The sequence below is a fragment of the Bos indicus x Bos taurus genome, chromosome 23 (assembly GCF_003369695.1).
Source record: "Bos indicus x Bos taurus breed Angus x Brahman F1 hybrid chromosome 23, Bos_hybrid_MaternalHap_v2.0, whole genome shotgun sequence".
Taxonomy (NCBI): domain Eukaryota; kingdom Metazoa; phylum Chordata; class Mammalia; order Artiodactyla; family Bovidae; genus Bos; species Bos indicus x Bos taurus.
Window position 1 is genome coordinate 50,440,689 of NC_040098.1, and position 19,513 is coordinate 50,460,201.

Consider the following 19,513-nt stretch of genomic DNA (forward strand, 5'->3'; position numbering starts at 1 on the left):
CCCTACCGTCTTGCCTCATTCTTCTTTGTCAAGGATTTTCAGGTTTATTACCAGCTTGGACCTTCTCATCGGAGATCCAAAACCATGTTTCTGGTAGCCTGCTGGACATAACTGCCTTGTTGTCCCTGCATTGCCTTTAAAAAATCCTTGTAGAACCTTTTGTTGTTATCTGTTAATACTAAGCACTCCTGGCTATATGTATTTGTCTAAGTATATTCCCTTCCCCAATCTCGTCTCTCACAGGTTGAACCTTCTCTGATTTTTCTTTATTATGGTAAATTACTAGCACTTTAAATTATTAATAAATAATTATTATTATTATAATTTAGAGAGCGGGACTTCCCTGGTGGCTTAGTGATAAAGAATCCACTTGCCAACACAGGAGACAAGGGTTCCATCCCTGATCCAGGAAGATCCCACGTGTCACAGGGCACCTAAGCCCGTGCACCACAGCTGCTGAGCCTGTGCCCTAGAGCCTGCTTTCTGCGACAGAGAAGCCACTGCAGTGAGAGACCCACGCACCACAGCTCGGCAGTAGCCCTGCTCTCACTGCAACCAGAGAAGAGCTCACACAGGAACGAAAACCCAACACAGCCAAAAATAAATTTTTAAAAATTTTAAAAATTTACAAAGCATAAACTCCAGTCATCAGAAGTAATTTGAAACATGCTATCTTTTTGTATTTTTTTCTGTATTTAACATAATTGAGATCATCCTGAATATAGACTTAATATCTTTCATTTCAGAAAACTTAACATCAGAGGGTAAAGTTAGATTCCATATTCAACAGCTTCCACCAAAATTAATTCCAAAAAGATCAAAGAGTTAAACATAAAAAGATAGACCAAAAAAGTTCTCAGGAATACATGAGTGCGTATTTGTTGTGATCTCACAGTAGAGAAGACTTGTAGCTATGATGTATAACCAAAAGTCATAATATAAAAAGTGATACACTTGGCGGAACGGAACACTTGTACACAACAAAGCACACAAGCATAAAGTCAGATGGCAGTCCAGGGAGAACTTCACGACTCATCCCAAAGATGGTTTCCTTAGCACCATCTTACAAATCACTCAGAAAGATCACTCAGTGAAGAAAAGGCAGAGAGCATTAACAGAGACACGAATGGCTTTAAGCTTGTGAAAAACTGGTCGGCAGCACTCATAACAAGCAACATGTAATGTAAAGTGAAATGAGAGGCCGTCTTTCACCTGTTAGGTCAGCAGAGGTCAGAGAGTTTGACGGCGCGCGTTGGCAGTGGTGCTGGAAACAAGCAGTGTACATGTTGCTGGGGGAAGCGTGGGCTCGTCCCTCTGCAGAGAGAACTTGGGCGATATTTTATTAAAACCACAGATACACATGTCCTTTGCCTTACCACCTCCATGTCTGTGAGTTGACCACAGACATGCACGTGATGCTTCAGGAAACAAGGGTGTTGACTGTCATAGCAAGACTGGAAACAATCGAAGTGCCCATTCGTTAGTGAGAGTCGCTCAGCCATGTCCGACTCTCTGTGCCTCCATGGACTATACAGGCCAGAGCACTGGAGCGGGTAGCCTTTCCCTCCTCCAGGGGATCTTCCCAAGCCAGGGGTCGAACCCAGGTCTCCCGCATTGCAGGTGGATTCTTTACCAGCTGGGCCACCAGGGAAGCAAGGGGCCCCCTAATGGTGGGTCTCGTGCTGTGGGTCAGCTCGTTTGTACTGATAGGAAATGATGTATTTTGGTTCAGGAAGTAGAGGTGCACGGTGTGTTTAGAGCTCCACTGTTGTGAAGAGGAACATACATGTGGAGGGTGTACTGTGAAGCCCATGTCTTCCGGAGGCTTCACGGGACCCTGCATCTAATGAGCAGAGTGTCGGGGCCGGGAGGCTGAGTACTCTCCTCACGCCTTGCTAGGCCTCGGACTTTGGTACCTGTGACTTTAAGGGTTTGGAAACATCTCTTTTGGAGAAGGCAATGGCAGCCCACTCCAGTGCTCTTGCCTGGAAAATCCCATGGACGGAGGAGCCTGGTGGGCTGCAGTCCATGGAGTCGCAAAGAGTCGGACAGGACTGAGCGACTTCACTTTCACTTTTCACTTTCATGCATTGGAGGAGGAAATGGCAACCCACTCCAGTGTTCTTGCCTGGAGAATCCCAGGGACGGGGGAGCCTGGTGGGCTGCCGTCTGTGGGGTCGCACAGAGTCGGACACGACTGAAGCGACTTAGCAGCAGCAGCAGTAGCAAGCATCTCTTTTAAAAGCTGCATGATGTCATAATTTATGTAGCCGCTTTGTTGTTGAACATTTATGGTTGTTTCTATTTTTAATGTTTATAAACAGTTCTGTAGTGAATATCTTTCTGTATACAGCTTTGTTATTTCTACAGGCTGTTTCTACAGGATCACTAAGAGTAGAATTAGTGGATAAAGGATTATGAACGTTATTATAGATTATGATGCCCTTTTCCCCACAGGACGTGTAGTTCATATCCCACCATCAAGCTGTACATGCCCTTTAAAAAAAAAATCTGCTAATTTGATGGACAGGAGATTCTGCCCTGTTTAAATGTACGCTTCTTTGATTATACCTGAGGCTGAGGATCCATATATTTATCTCATGCTTCTCAGTTTAGTCACTCTAGGCTCCCTGGTGAATTATTGGTGTGTACCTCTCGCTCATTGACTGCGGTCCTTCTCTCCTACTTGATTTACATGTGCTCAGGATGTTAATCTTTTGTCTTATTTGTTACTAACTTGGTTACATCTTTAAGGACATGGAAGAGTTAGCCAAGAAATCAGGCTGGAGAAGGACACTCCCCATGTGGAGAAAGAGCAGGCCGGCCGTCAGGAAACTCCGGGTCTTCCTGTGTAGCGGGAGTCGGTGGCTCCTCCTGGACATGGTGCTTGGCCGGGTAGGGTCGAGGAACAGGGGTGCCCGGTCCGCACTAATGCACTTGACCCTTATGGTAACAGTAAACCAGCAGGGGAAGCATGTCATGGGTTTACTTGCAGCTTCCCCCCAAGACTGAGAGCCTTTGGTCTCCAGGGTGGCTTTTCTGACGGCAACTTGACCTCCTCACTCCATGTCCTCCTCACTGGTCAGTGTCCTCCTCCTTAAATAACGAAGCTCAGTTGTTCCACTTGCGCTTACTGCTTATGTCAGTAGCTGTCTCCTTCATAATGCTCTCAGCCACTCTTCCTAAGGCTTGCTTGCCACCTGAACTATTTGTAGCAAGACTTGAAGTACCGTCCATAGACAAGATGATCTTTCTGCTCTTCGTGAGGCCAGTTTTTGTTCTTTTAAATGCCTTGCGAATGGATAGCAACTTGGCTTATAGCAGGTACAGTTGAAAATCACAGATTCTGTTCAGCTGTTTCCAGAACCTAGTTCTACCACTTACTGGGCATTTGATCTTGGCCATTTTTATTATCATTACCTCTGAGTTTAGTTTGTGCGTATTAAATCGGATAATGCGCATCCCATCCCGAGCACGGTCTCCTGTGCCTGGTCCCCGGGCCGTACATCCTAGACTCGTAGGTGTTATTTCTTGTCCCTTTGGACCCTCAGTACAGTTTGGCAAATGACTGGAAAACAGCTGTTTTCTTTGCAGATTTCTGAAAATAAAAATCTGAGGTTATACTTACCTCTGTTGCATTCATTATTACCAGCTTAGCGTTCTTTTTTTATCCTTTCTGGAAGTGTTTTTCCTCTGACCTTGGAGTTCAGGGTTTTATAAGTACATATCTTGGCACAGTTGTCTGGTTATTAAACCTCCATGAACCCTCTTAACTTATCGTCATCACTTCTGAGACATTGTCTTCCATTCCAACTAAACTGCCTACTCAGTCCAGTTTGTCTGTGCTTGCACCGTGGACTCTCAGGCCTCTTGGTGTCGTCTCCACTCTCAGCTGTGGCGGGGTCCCAGTGTGGACCACGCGTGTCGCGGTCCACAGGACGAGGCAACAGCCTGAGGGTGGGGCGAGGCTGGAGAGCTGACCCCGGGGCGGCGACCGCACCCGTCGCCGTCTCGGTGCCCGCGTGCCCGCTCATACAGCGCCTAGCCGCACCACAGTCCTCGCTTGTCTCTGCACGTTGAGGGCCAGTCGTCTGTGTCAATGGAGGGAAGCCAGACGCCAACAGCTCTGAGGAGCCCATAACCTGAGGAGCATTTTCTGGAGTTCCGTGTGACTTGTCCAGAGTCAATTCACCTCCCTAAATCTGTTTGCTCAGTCATCCCAGCATAGGAATGGATGGGCCTGTGCCCAGAGCAGCGAGCAAAGGTGATTCTCCCCAGGGGCCCAGCAGACAGCTGATTCCTAGGGAAACTCTTGTGAATTCATTTAAAAGCATTGTTTCAGACACACTGACACATTTTCCTCTTTTTCCCTGAATTCATTTAGAACTTACGCCATCCGGAGGATAAGAGACGCCTTCAGAGAAAACAAGAATGTGAAGGATCCTGTAGAAATTCAAGCCCTAGTGAATAAAGCCAAAAGAGACCTGGGCATAATCCGTCGGCAGGTAGGATGGCCAAGAGCCTTGAGCTTTCACACGTCCCCCGAGATTGGATGTCACAGCTTTGGTGTTTGTGAGTCACACCCGGGATCACGAGACTCTCTTCCTCTTGCTCGTGTGGACAGAGACGAGCTGTCCTGTCACTGAATCAAGGGGTGCACGAAGGAAGTGTGCCAGCTCTCCGCATTCCCAGAGCACACGGCCTCTGGGGAAGCTGGGTTCCCACACTTTACTAAACAATGGTGCTTTAAGTATGGGAGAATTTTTTAAAATTTCGTCTCTTTGTTAGATGCATTACACATTGATACCCAGACGTATGTCAAAGAGTATAAATATATTCTACTTTTCCTAGTGTTTTAAGATTATAACTCAAGACCATGCTGCCCTTTTCCTGAGGACAGCATTATTGGCGATGAAGCTGAGTTTTGTTGCCATGTGGCAGCGTGTCCGCAGGTGTGAAACAGCTGCGGGCGCCGCAGGACCCGGCGAGGGTTTTGTTTCCTCTTGCGGGAGAGCCGGCGGTCGCCTTGGCCTCTCACCCTGCTCTTCCTTGCGAGGTGGACGGGGCTGCAGCCGGGCCTCCGGGTGTGGTGACGTGTCCTTGTCTCTGCAGAATCGATCAGGGCACCAGAGGCAGAGCGGCCTGCTGTTCGCTGGTTTTCCCACCCTCTGAAAAGCCCTCCTCTCCGCTGTTTTTCTCTAATGCAGCACGAGTTCCACCGTAAGGTCCGTTTCTGCTTCCGTTTGCTTTCCACTCTTCCTCGCAGTGAGTTTGTTTAGCTGTGGAAGGACACCCTTACATTTTCCTGAGACCTGTGAGCATGTTAGAAGGGGCTCCTTTCTCATCGTCAGGAAATCCCAGCCTGGCTGACGTTATGTCGTATCGTGACTTGTGTGTGACATGTGTATCGGGATATATATTTACATCTCTGACTCTTCTTCATGCTTGACTCTACACCATTCATAAAGCAAGCAGTATTAAGGGCTGGTTTTCATCTTATGTCAAAGTTAATAGTCTCGTTATGTTGCCTGCATCATAGAACAATCCCTTCTATAATAATCTTTCAGATTCTGATAGCTCTCTTTGAGTTCTGCAGTAATCTAGGAGTAGAATAACTTGGCCATTTTAAAGAAATGATCTTTAACTATAAAGGCATGAAGAGATAATAGGATCGTCAGAAAAAGAAGCTGGTCTGCAGATTTCCAAGGATGCAGATAGTGGCAGAGAAGTGAGTTGCCCTTTTGAAAACTCTAGGATGGCCTTCCCGAGGCATCAGTGGGGGAGTTTTATGGGATCCTTTAGCACCAGAACTTGGAAAAACAAGCAGCCTGCATCCTTATTTTGCATAAATTCAGGAAGATGCAGTTTTTGGCATTTTCCCACACAGAGGTTGGCAAGCGCCTCCAAAACAGACTGGTTTTCTCTTTTACTGTAAAGTTGCTCAGAGTAGGAACTGCTGAGAAAAGGGGCCTGTACATAATCTTGCCACCATTTCTTGTGTTATATAATTGTCTGTGTCACTTCTCAGTTTGAAATGCTTTATTTAAAAAAAAATGGATAGACTGGCTCTCACCAGACATGCCCAGTGAATCTGCACAAACCAGTTTCAAACCCTAGGGCCGCGGGCCGGGCCGTCCCCAGGACAGCTGCCAGGCGCGCCGTTCTCGATGGGGGCCGGGCAGGGGGCATGCAGCCGCTTCCGGGCGCAGTGCTTCTGTGTTAACCAGCAGAGCAGCAGGGGCCTCCCTGTCGCATCAAGACTGTGCCGAGTCCCAGCGTCACGCTGACCGGAGTCACCTTACGAGCTGCCAGCGTCTCCCTGAGCCGCCTGGCGCTGAGCCGGCCAGGCTGGCCTTGGCCTCGAGGCCGTCGAGAAAGCGGCATCTGTGTATCTCCACCCGGCCCGCCTCCCTCCCTGCCCCAGGCGCTCTGTTCTCCACAGGCCGCTGGGTGAGCCTCTGAAAGGGAAGTCAGCAGGTGACACGCCTGCCCGAGACCCTCCAGGGGTCATCTGCCCCACTCACAGCATCCGGGTGACGCCCTTGCTGCCCCTGCCGCCACCCCCTCCCCGAGCTGACCCTCTTGGAGGCCCGGTCCCCCTCGCGTGGAGTGGGCTCCCCAGGCCTTCCCGGAGCTGGGCTCCCCTTGCCAGGCCGGGCTTCACTCCGATGGCTTCAGTCACAGGGAGTCAGTCGGTGATACCGGGCGACGGCCTCAGGCAGCCGCGGTGCTCAGTCGGGAGGGCCAGCCCGGCTCCTCGCTGTTTGGGGGCTGAATGAATACTCGGCGTTTGTCGCCTGAGGCCTCAGCCCTCGGTCCAGGGTGTGTGCCACCAGAAGCGTGCGATCACCCCGGCTGCCCCGAACCCGCGTGGGCCGTCAGATGGTCCACGGGAGGAGGGAGGGGACCCGGTGACCTGAGGCATCCCCCCCAGAGCCGCAGCGATCCCCACGTCACGTGCGCCTCCACGGGGCGCTCCACTCCGACGGAGACCGGCCGCCAGGCGCGCACCTCGGTGGCGCGGCTCTCAGACCGGGATGGCCTCCCGACGCAGCCCGCCTCCTGCCCCCATCCTCGCAGAGGGTCTCAGCTCTGACGCTGATGACGCCCCTGTCGCACGGTGACATTCTGCAGTTTTGACAGAAGTCTCCGAGGAAAGATTTCTTCTGATTGTCTGGGCACAGAGAGTCCGAGGTGCAAGAAGGCGGGATGCCCTGTCTCGGGGCGCCCAGCCAGACACGCACTCAGGCCTCCGTTCCTGAGGGCAGACTCAGAAGGTCCAGGACATGAGCTCCTGCGTCAGGAGGAATGGAAGGACCTAGATACTTTCAAGTCCTCTTCCAGTGTTGTTCCCCAGACATTTAAGGACCGCGTCGTCCTAGCCCATCCTGCCCTCAGAGGTCATCTTTCCTTCATGTGCCGAGACGGTTAGTCTTCACGTGGCCACCCCAGGGATTCCAGCAGCATCAGCAGCTCACACCAGCCTTCCCCACGGCCCCTAGGGGTGACTCTCCTTCCCCACAGCCCCTAGGCGTGACTCTCCTTCCCCACAGCCCCTAGGCGTGACTTTCACTGCAGGAGGCACGTGCAGGGCAGAGTTCCTCTGCACAAGCACCTCGGGCTCCTTTCCCTCACTGTCCGTAACTGGCCCACCGACTGGAAGCCGGCCGGCCACCGCTTCTTCTTTGTTGTGGACACGCTGTTGTGGACCACCCCTCCCCCTAACCCCAGGCCCCTCTCTATCCACCACCTCTGCCCCAACCCCAGGCCCCTCTCTATCCACCACCTCTCCCCTAACCCCAGGCCCCTCTCTCTCCACCACCTCTCCCCTAACCCCAGGCCCCTCTCTCTCCACCACCTCTCCCCTAACCCCAGGCCCCTCTCTCTCCACCACCTCTCCCCTAACCCCAGGCCCCTCTATCCACCACCTCTCCCCCTAACCCCAGGCCCCCCTCTCTCCACCACCTCTCCCCTAACCCCAGGCGCCTCTCTATCCACCACCTCTCCCCCTAACCCCAGGCCCCCCTCTCTCCACCACCTCTCCCCTAACCCCAGGCCCCTCTCTCTCCACCACCTCTCTCCTAACCCCAGGCCCCTCTCTATCCACCACCTCTCCCCCTAACCCCAGGCCCCTCTCTCTCTACCACCTCTCCCCCTAACCCCAGGCCCCTCTCTCTATCACCTCTCCCCTAACCCCAGGCCCCTCTCTATCCACCACCTCTCCCCCTAACCCCAGGCCTCTCTCTCTCCACCACCTCTCCCCTAACCCCAGGCCCCTCTCTATCCACCACCTAACCCCAGGCCCCTCTCTCTCCACCACCTCTCTCCTAACCCCAGGCCGCTCTCTCTTTCCAGCTGCCTGTGTCCTCTTGCATCCTGTACAGCACAGACATTCGCCCACTTTTCTATAAACTCTGTTTCCAGATAAAATGGTTTCATAAACACAGCTTAAGCCTGGCAGCTTGTTTGAGTTCTTCCTCTGCTGAAAGCAGGTCCCGGACTAGCCCCTGCTAAACCTGGCTTCCCTGTCCGCTTCTCAGGTGAGGTCAGAAAAGCGGGAGAGGCCCTTTGCGTGAGTGCCAGCGGCGCCAGGATGGTGCGCGGAAGCCAGCCGAATGAGGGGCCCGGGCACGCGGCTCTCACCGTCTGGGCCATGGAGAAGTCACGGGAACGTTCTGCCTGAAACGTCAGCAGAGATCTGGGTGGTTCACGCCAGACAGAGAAGCAAGAGTGTCAACCAGACTCTGCTTTCGTCTTTGTTCTTTTCTCCATTTTGCTGTTCTATTTATTCCTTCTGATCCCTCTGTGTAAGTCGTTCATTAGACTGTCATCATCCCCAAGTTAGAGCTCCATGCTCTAAGGATTGTAAGCCTTAGGATATGCCACACCCTTAGGACTGTAAGCAGCAGTAACCAGGCTTCTTTTGTAAGGCTGTCTGCTGTACTCCGTCGCCTGCAGGGAGGGTGGTGCCCAGCCTGGGTAGCTCACAGAGATTGTGAGAAATCACAGAGAAAGCATTTCCCCAGCTTTCTGAAGCAGAGTTGTGTCCCTGGCCTGATAGCCCTCGCCTGTGGGAGAAGCGGCAGCAGGAGCCCCTCCCACAGCGCTGGCTGAGCAGGCCCTGTGCCCGCGTTCCTGTACTCGGCCGCTATTTCCTTGAGCGTGAGAGTCACGATTATGACTTCAGGAGAATCCAGCTGAATCTTCAGTGTGTAGCACCTTTTTGTTCAAACCTGGTGAAAACTAAAATGTCTGTGCCAAGGTTGGGGGTGTGTTCAGCTGTGTGCTGCTCTCAGCGTTCACCAGTGTGTGCCCTGGGACAGCGCCCCTTCAGCTCTGCCGGGGTCCGAGCCGAGCGGGCTGACAGGTTCCCAGCCCCTCACTCGTGTGTGTAGGCTGGCGATTGAGCACTGGACTTACTTCCAAAGGATGTTTGCTTACTGAGCCAGTAATGCGGTATTCATGTGTCCAGCTCAGCAGGGTTTGTGTAACTTAAGTGTTGAGATGAGGACGTATGTTGTTAATATATTGTTCTCAAGAGGAGAAGGGGACGATAGAGGATGAGATGGCTGGATGGCATCACTGACTCGATGGACATGAGTCTGAGTGAACTCCAGGAGTTGGTGATGGACAGGGAGGCCTGGCATGCTGCAATTCACGGGGTCACAAAGAGTCGGACACGACTGAGCGACCGATCTCTGATCTCATTGTTAACTGTAAGCTGTAGTTACAACCTGAGAAGGTCAGCTGGATATCCTGTCTTCTAATTCTGGATAACAAGATGTTGGAGTTATACCATTATTGTCAGCAGCTGTTTAGTGATGACAAGATTCCATACCACGTTAGCTGTTCATGTTCTTTAAGGAAGCAATTCAGATAGTGGCTGTATCAGACCCAGAACTGTGGACCTGCTGCTGTGCGCGATTCAGGGCGGACGCTCTGCACAGCCACTGAAGACACCAGGAAGGGGGTTGATGACATGGGTGGCAGCCTGCTTGCTAACCCGAATGTCATCCTGCAGACGGCCTGAGAAGGCGGGCGTTTTGCCCACAGGTCTTGTGGGAAGGGCAGTGCTGCGCGTTTCCTGTCTTCTGGCTCACTCCTAGCTGAAGCACTGTTCTGGTAGTCTCAGACGAATCTCTAAAGTTTATTTGGCAATCGTTTTGATGGAGGAGAGGGAAGTCATCTGTAGATGCTGCTACTGCTGCTGCTAAGTGGCTTCAGTCGTGTACAACTCTGTGCGACCCCGTAGACGGAAGCCCAGCAGGCTCCGCTATCCCTGGGACTCTCCAGGCAAGAACACTGGAGTGGGTTGCCATTTCCTTCTCCAATGCATAAAAGTGAAAAATGAAAGTGGAGTCATTCGGTCCTGTCCAACTCTTAGTGACCCCATGGACTGCAGCCCACCAGGCTCCTCCGCCCATGGGATTTTCCAGGCAGGAGTACTAGAGTGGGGTGCCTGCCTTGTCCCATCTGTAGACGAGGGGCATTTAAAATTACACATCATTCACAGTATCCAAGAGGTAGAAGCGACCCAAATTCCCACTGATGGATAAACAACAAAATGTAGTGCTTACGTGCAGGGGAATATTATTCAGTCTTAAAAAGAAGGAGACTGACACAGGCTACAACGTGTATGGACCTACAAGCCTGCGCTCAGTGCACTAAGCCAGACGTAGAAGGACCGGCACTGCCTGATTCCCCTCGTGTGAGAGTCCTCACGGGGCCAAGCGCAGAGACAGGGAGGAGGGTGGTGGCGGCAGCCAGGGGCTGGGGCATGGAAAGGGGAGTTAGTGTTTAAATGGGTGTAGTCTCAGGTTTTCAGGGTAAAAAAGTTCTAGAGATGTGTTTTACAACAGTGTGAATGTGCTTAACACTATTGAATTACTAATATACACTTAAAATTAGTCAAGATAGTAAATTCTTAATTTTTTCACAATAAAAAATTCTCTCTTCTCCTCATTTTGTAACCAATTTTATAACCAACCATCAATTTTTCTTAATTGAGAAAAATAAAATGAGGTGTTTCAGACACTGACTGATATTTGAGGGTCCTTTGGAGCTTGAACTTGAAGCCTTCAGTCTCTTGTCTATAAAATCAAGGATCATACTGTAGCTCCAGGGCTCCTTCCGGTTCTGAAATGCCGTGGTTCAGCATTTCACATCGGTATCTGTCCCCTTCTTGAGTATTTGCGGAAGCTACGGATACATTTCAGGGTAAATTACTATCTGTCCAGCTTTCCTTGACCATTTTTCACCAGGATCTTAATTCTCCAGAGTTTAGGTTCCAGGTGAGCAAAGTTGAAAGCCAGCCATGTATTTGTGCCATCAGAAATTCCAAAAACTTCTCCTGGTCTGAACTTTCCGCTACAGAAAAAGTTAAAAAAAAAAAAAAAAAGGGATTGTTTAATTAGTGTTGCTTGTGCCTCTGCTGCTAAGCTTCCTTTCCGGTAAAGACACGTCACTGGTACTGAGCATATTTTTGAGGAGAACGTTTTCCTTCAATGAAGATGGCAGCAGCAGGTGAAGAGCAGTAAGGCTATCACCCACAGGCTGGAGGATGGGAGCACTCCCCCAGGAGCATCAGCCCGATGCTGCTTTCTGTTTGATTGACCCCTCCCTGCTCCCTGCCAGCGTCTCCGGGACTTTGATCCCTCTCTGCCAGACAAGTCACATACACACTGAACTTTAGCGATTCCAGGCCCCCGTTTCCTTCCCTGTTTATCAAGCACCCATTCTGTGCCATATAATTATGAATCGATTTTGTAAGTTTTTAGAGGCAGAGTTGGGATGGAATTAAGAGGTCCGTCAGAACCTCACAGAAGCTGTTTCTGACTTTGATGCTTCTGGAGGGAAGCCAGGCCTCTCCCTTCCAGATACAATCTGTTCACTCGTTTCACAGAACAGAACATGGAGTTGAGAGGCGTAGCCCAGGGGTACTTTACCCTGTGCTTCTGTAGATAAACCAAGATTAGATCAAAAGCTCAATCTACATATTAAAAAAAATAACAATGAAGCAGTCAGAGGCAACGGAGATTTATATACTCTGTCTTGGACTTGAATAAAGTCCTCTGGAAGTCTACATGAACTTATAAACAATGACCAGAATTGCCCCCTAAGTGGACCCTGTGTCTTTGGGAAGGTGAAATGTTTCCATAGGGATAAAAGGTTCCCCAGCGTTCTGAGAAGGTTTCAGAAAGCAGAGCAGTGAGAGGCTTGTTTATTTTATAGTTTTTTCAGCCTGTTCAGTATATAGTTCCTCTGCAGCTTAAAAGGAGAAGGCAATGGCAACCCCCTCCAGTACTCTTGCCTGGAAAATCCCATGGACAGAGGAGTCTGGCAGGCTGCATTCAATGGGGTCACTGGGAGTTGGACACAACTGAGTGACTTCACTTTTTTTCACTTTGATGCATCGGAGAAGGAAATGGCAACCCACTCCAGTGTTCTTGCCTGGAGAATCCCAGGGACGGGGGAGCCTGGTGGGCTGTCATCTGCGAGGTTGGACACGACTGAGGTGACTTAGCAGCAGCACCTTAAAAAAAAAAAAAAAAAGACTTCTGCATGCAAGAATTTAAACCAGTGTCCTCTCTGCTTTTTCTAGAAATGCCTCAAGTCTGGGGCCATCGTGTTTCCCCACAGTTGCCATTCTTCTAGAACAAATGCCTCTCAGTTGGAAATCACTCATTAAACTCGCTTCCCTCCCCCAGGGTTGACACGCATTGAACAAGGCTCCACGTGCTTTTAGAGGAAGCCTGTCTCACCCCTGACTTTTACGTACAGTAATGGCTTTTCTGCACCCATGCATGTGTGAACGCACAAGAGCTCACACAGCAGTGCTGTTTGGAGAAAACTGTGGCATGAGTTTCCTTTGGGAATTTTTATCTTGGTGTCTGTCCTTCTCCCGTTTGGTCTAGCCGATGAGTCTCCTAGTCTAGTCGGCCAAACCTGCTCACTCTTGAATTCCACGAGAAGCTGTTTCGTTGTGAAGCGCCTTAAGTGGAAGCAGATACTAACAGCTCTGGAGCAGAAAGAACACTGACCTCACAGGCAGGAGGTGGACGGGCTCATCTCCGCTCTGACAGTAACTGACTGTGGGACCTGGGCGGGTGGAGAGGGCTGCCTTGGGTCCTGCGTCTGTGGGGAGTTGGCTTTATTGGTGAAGGTGGCGGTGGTGGGTGCTCGTCACCAGCGTGGGTTCGTCACACCTCCCTGGACACCGACGGACACCGTGTCTCACCCGAGCGCTTAGAATGCCCACCAGCAGCCTTGTGAGGTATCCCGTGTTCGATGCGGAAGTTCAGACGGGGTGTGTGTGGATAGCTCTCCCAGGGACACAGAGTTAGGAGGAGGACAGCCCGTGGCTGTTGGGCAGTTCTCAGAAGAGGGGTCACGCGCGCTGGCCTTATCTCCTCCAAAGGTGAACGAACGCCGGAGGTGTGAGGAGGCGGCCAGGTGTGCGTTCCTCCTCCACTGGCTCTCAGCACTCTCCCTGGAAGGCAGCAGTTCCACTGTAGGCTCATGAACAGCTTATCCCTCAGCCTGGTCTCCTTGCTCACTTCTCAGAAAACTCTCGCCTGTCCGCCTTCAAAGGGAAGGAGCAGCATGGAGCCCCTGTCGGGCAGGGTCTAGGTCGGCCGCCTTGTGTGAGAGCCCCTGCTCTCGGGTCTGGGCCCGCAGCCCCATTGGGCTTCCCGAGCGGTTGCCCTGCTGACCTCCTGCGGAGCCCGAGTGTCGCCTTCCTCCCCACGATCCTTGCCGCCATCATTGTCCATCTGCGCCGTGCTCACACCAAGGCTCCCCACAAGCCCACAGGGCACGGTGCCCCCTCACCGAGCAGGGGACAGAGGGGCCGCGCACGTCACTCTGTGTTTCTGTCCCAGGTTCTCTGGGCAGCGGCGAGCTGACGACCTGACGACCCCGCCCAGCGCGAGTGTGAGAACCGGGCCTCGTTTCTCAGCGCTGGATATCTGCCTTTGGTGGGTTTTACCCGCGTGTATGTGAAGGGCGGTTTCACCGATGATCACACACAGTCACGTGTCTGTTCACTCAGAGACATAACTAGGAGTCGCAGGGAAGAGGAGAGGCTTCGAGCAAGATGCACCTAAATGCAAATCCTGACCCTCATCAACCTGCTCTCTCCTCGGTCAGGGTATTTAATCACTCTTAAGACTTGATCGTCACTCAGAGTGTCTTCTGAAGCCCAGGGAACACCATTCCTGAGTGAAGGCTAGTCTTGTCCCTGCTGCGTATTTGAAATGCCAGAACCAAGGGATGTGTCACAAATGCTCTCTTGTCCCCAAACCTTGTAATTAAGGCTGTCATTTCATAGATTGGTCAGTTATAAATAATTGAAAGGCTCTAAAAAGTCTCTGAAATGGGGCCCGATAATAATCTTAGCTTTATTCAATAATGCTGATGTGCAGTTTAAATTAGTCTTTTACATAGATGATTCTTCTTCAAGCATGTCCTCTTCATAGAGCCTAGCAAGTGCTTCTCTTTTCCTCCTCCCCCATCTCACCTCCAACCCGAAGTCGCATAGAATCCCCTTCAGTTCACTTCAGTCACTCAGTCGTGTCCGACTCTTTGTGACCCCATGGACTACAGCACGCCAGGCCTCCCTGTCCATCACCAATTCCCAGAGTTTATTCCAACTCATATCCATCGAGTCGGTGATGCCATCCAACCATCTCATCCTCTTTCGTCCCCTTCTCCTCCCACCTTCAGCCTTTCCCAGCATCAGGGTCTTTTCCAATGAGTCAGTTCTTCACATCAGGTGGCCAAACTATTGGAGTTTCAGCTTCAACATCAGTCCTTCCAATGAATATTCAGGACTGATTTCCTTTAGGATAGACTGGTTGGATCTCCTTGCAGTCTAAGGGACTCTCAAGAGTCTTCTCCAACACCACAGTTCAAAAGCATCAATTCTTCAGTGCTCAGCTTTCTTTATAGTCCAACTCTCACATCCATACATGACCATTGGAAAAACCATAGCTTTGACTAGACGGACCTTTGCTGGCAAAGTAATGTCTCTGCTTTTTAATATACTATCTAGTCTGGTCACGGAGAAGGCAATGGCACCCCACTCCTGTGCTCTTGCCTGGAAAATCCCATGGACAGAGGAGCCTGGTAGGCTGCAGTCCATGGGGTCTCGAAGAGTCGGACACAACTGAGCGACTTCACTTTCACTTTTCACCTTCATGCATTGGAGAAGGCAATGGCAACCCACTCCAGTGTTCTTGCCTGGAGAACCCCAGGGACAGCAGAGCCTTGTGGGCTGCTGTCTATGGGGTTGCACAGAGTTGGACACGACTGAAGCGACTTAGCAACAGCAGCAGGTTGGTCATAACTTTTCTTCCAAGGAGCAAGCATCTTTTAATTTCATGGCTGCAGTGAATTGGCTTTTAATTTCACCATCTGCCGTAATTTTGGAGCCCAAGAAAATAAAGTCTGTCACTGTTTCCACTGTTTCCCCATGTATTTGCCATGAAGTGATGGGACCAGATGCCATGATCTTCGTTTTCTGAATGTTGAGTTTTAAGCCAACTTTTTCACTCTCCTCTTTCACTTTCGTCCAGAAGCTCTATAGTTCTTCTTCGATTTCTGCCATAAGAGTGGTGTCATCTGCATGTCTGAGGTTATTGATATTTCTCCCAGCAATCTTGATTCCAGCTTGTGCTTCATCCAGCCCAGTGTTTCTTATGATGTACTCTGCATATAAGTTAAACAAGCAGGGTGACAATATACAGCCTTGACGTACTCCCTTCCCAATTTGGAACCAGTCTGTTGTTCCATGTCCTGTTCTAACTGTTGCTTCTTGACGTGCATACAGATTTCTCAAGAGGCAGGTCAGATGGTCTGGTATTTCCATCTCTTTCAGAATTTTCTAGAGTTTCTTGTGATCCACACAAAGGCTTTGGCATAGTCAATAAAGCAGAAGTAGATGTTTTTCTGGAACTCTCTTGCTTTTTCGATAATCCAACAGATGCTGGCAGTTTGATCACTGGTTCCTCTGCCTTTTCTAAAATCAGCTCGAACATCTGGAAGTTCATGGTTCACGTACTATTGAAGCCTGGCTTGGAGAATTTTGAACATTACTAGCGTGTGAGATGAGTGCAATTGTGTGGTAGTTTGAGCATTCTTTGGCATTGCCTTTCTAGTCTGTCAAAACCTGAGGCAGCATCACCAGCAAGTTCACGAGCCAGTGGGCTTCGTCTGGAAAAGGTGAGGAGTTGGGTGCCTTGCTTTCCAAGACCCTGACAGCACAGGAGTTCCTTCTATGACTCTGCTCTCTATAACACACCTTGTTGAGGTTGGAGTGGAGCTTCCTTCACGGTGTTAATCTGCACTCACTCAGCCGAGCGTGTCCCAGGGTCTCCTGCACATACATGGATGTGCCCTCAGAGCTCAGTGCACACCCGTCACTGCGCACGGGCCAGCCTGCTCCTGACCCTGCCCACTGCAGACGGCCGTTGAGGCCAGCTTCCTCCCGCGGGCGTGCAGGGGTACAAGGCCCCCCCTCCATGCCTGATGTTCTCTGATTCTGAAAGTAATTGATGGTGATAGTTAGATCCCAGAAGCATACCTGTGAATGCTGGATTTTGACCAAGGTGAGGTTTGCCACTGACCCTCTGCATTTACTGAATTGACTTGAAACAGCTTGGCTGCCAGGTGTCACAGGCAGCCTGTCGTGTTGACGTGGGCCGTGGCTCGCAGCCTAAGTTATGTAACGGCGGTTCCCACTGTCAGCTGCGGCCTCGGGGCCAAGTCCAGAAAAGCCCTTGGCTACACTTCGCAGAAGCTTTTAACACCGAGCGGTGGCGGGGATCACGGCAGCTTTTGGGGACCTATGAGCTGTGACAGAAGCCACCCTTCACACAGATGACAGACCGCGGATACCTCGTCACCAGGGAGACATCCTTTACTGGACCGGACAGGTCTCCCCAGAGGAGTGGGGTGAGGAGGGGAGACTGGAAGAGAGCACAGATCCTGTGTCTGGCTCTGATCCCGGTGTGTCTCAGCCGAGCAGGCTCAGCACACTCGTTTTCAGTGACTCGCAGCTGTTGTGTGAAGTTTGCAGCTGTCCCTGTAGCTGCCGTGTTTTTCTTGCCATGATTGTATAGCAGTTAGTACTCTGCATTGTGTGTGGCTGTCCCTGCTTTTCTTAATAATTAAGTGCTTTTCTTACTGAAAACATGTTTTAAAGGGAGCCCATGTTTCCCTCTCGGCCAGCAACCATGCTTGTTCTCTGCTGGGCAGTTTAGAGAGCCGTTAGGCAGCAACGTGGCCGCTGGTAGGGGTCCCGCTCGCTGGTGGCCGGCCGCCCCCCTGTTGACGGACTGCTCTATCAGATAGGCGGAAGCAACCCCCTCTGCCAGGACAAGAAGATCCGGCAAGAGCCAGAGCAGTGGCACAGTGCCCCGCCCATGGGAGACACTGCAGTGCCAGCGTCCCAGGGACACATCCCGGTTTGGTTTCAGATCCTGGCCGTGCAGGATGCACGCCTTCTCTGCATGCACACCCAAGCCTTCATTCATGCACACGGCCTCAGTGTCGTGCCAGTCAGACCCTCCCGAGTGCGTCTCAGTTGACGTGGCCTCGAGTCCAGTATGGAAGGGCCTCTGTTTCCTGGCCGCCCACCTTCCCCGGTCCTCCGGGGCTTCGAGGTGTGTTGACGGGCGCTGTTCTAACTGCCTGTGTCAGAGCTCTTCGGGAGCCTCATCAGTCTTTGCGTCTCTAATTGACATCAATAATTCGTTTGCATCTGTCAATACTCCCTAATCGCCGGGTTATAAACAGTGGAGCTTCTGTGATAAGTCATTCCCACAGCTATCTTCAGACATTAGGGCTTAAGGCTCCTGTCAATATTTTGATGTGCTATAAATTGTTTCTATGAGGATATTTTTCTCTTATGAGAAAGGGGGAGCTGTGCAGCAAGAGACAGAATTAAGTCAGTGTCACCGTGTGAAATCTAGTTGCAGAGGCAGAGCATTCCAGTGGAAACACAGGACAGCTGTGTGCCAGGCCAGCGTGGTGCACTGCGGTAAAGCTGTGTGGAGTCACCGTGCCCGTGAATGAACACTGTGAGTCCCTGAGGGCGACATGCGTGCCAGGGCCCTGCCCGAGGAAGGGAGTTGGACCAAACAGTGGCAGATGTTCCAGGAAGGAGGACGTGTTATCATCAGCTCGTTTTTCCGAAGAGGAAGCTTACTCGAGTCAAGGGGTGACTCTGAGGCTGGGTCTCACCCCCAGGGCTGGTGGCGTCCATAGCTGGACTCTTGGCCGTTTAGGGACCAGCTCGACCAAACCCAAAGAGGGAGACCCAGTGTCAGAGCACCGACTCCACGGTGTCTGTTACGCAGCCAGAGGCTCCGGATGTCTGGCTTGGGAAAAGATGCATGTGGAAGTCTGTCCCCTGTCACCTGCGGGAGGGTTAGCCCTGGGGTCTGTGCATCAAGCAGCGAGGCCAGTCCTCTGACCTGGCGGGAGGCACCGCTGTGACCCACAGCCACGCCGTCCCCAGCAAGTCCCGGGTCAGCCACCAGCCACTGCCCCTGGGCAGGTCACTAGGCCGCCGTTTGTGCCCCTGTCCTCAGTCACAACGGGAGTGACGGCCATACCTGCTTAGTAAGGCTGTTGAGGGTTCATTGAGTTAAGTGGAACAGTGCTTCCGGTGATCCTGGGCTTGTGGGGTGTGTATTAGAGGGTTTGCTGTTGTTTCAATGTGAAGCCAAACTAGGTGTGCAGAAGAGGGCTCTGAAAACCAGTCAGTCTCTGTCCGTTATTCCTGCAGCTCTTTATGTGCTAGACACTCTTCGAGACAGTAGGATACAGCAATAAATGATAATAAATGAGACAGGTCCTGTCCCTGCCCCTTCCCCCGTGAAGCTCACATTCCGTGTTAGAGAGAAAGGAAGTTACCATGTGAATCAGTGAAACACCCGTTCAGCACATGAACAAGCCATGTTGAGAGGTGGGCCCCCAGCCCTTCCCTTGAGACCACTGAAGACATCCCAGCTGAGGCCCTTGTGAGGAGAGGCTCCTCCTGGGGGCTTTCGTGGTGTTCCTAACGTCCCTCTGCAAAAGAAGGTTAATTTAACGTGCCTCATATGGCAGCACAGGAGCACGTGTCATAATTTAAAAACAAAGATACATTAAGGCTACATGCATGAACTTTTTTTGCTAGTGACATTACCAACTTAAAAAGCTTAAGGTCTCCCACCAGAAGCTGTACCCAAACACCCGAGGCCCTTACATCTGAAGGCCAGGCCTCGCCCCCGGGCCTTGCCCCCCACCCCTGGAGCTGTCCCACCCACCTCACAGCCCCTGACCCGTCATCCTGTTCAGGTGGAAGTGATGCCCTTTAGATGTCGTTCATTTAAAGGCCGGTGGGAAGCGAACTCCTGTTCACTCAGCAAAGGAAACAGACCGTGTCTGAGAGGTGGACATATCACTCATGGCTGTGAAGTTAGGCTTCCATGAGCTCTGCGTTTTGACTGAAGTGACTTCTTGGTTT

The 19,513-nt window shown here is 51.4% G+C and overlaps 1 protein-coding gene across 1 annotated transcript in view; it reads left to right on the forward strand.

Annotated features, from left to right (window-relative positions):
* LYRM4 (LYR motif containing 4) overlaps positions 1–19,513 on the forward strand; it is a 91,818-nt gene that overhangs the window by 21,507 nt on the left and 50,798 nt on the right. Inside the window, exon 2 of the mRNA XM_027525049.1 lies at positions 4,385–4,505. Within this exon, the coding sequence (XP_027380850.1) occupies positions 4,385–4,505 (121 nt within the window). The remainder of the gene's footprint in view (positions 1–4,384; positions 4,506–19,513) is intronic.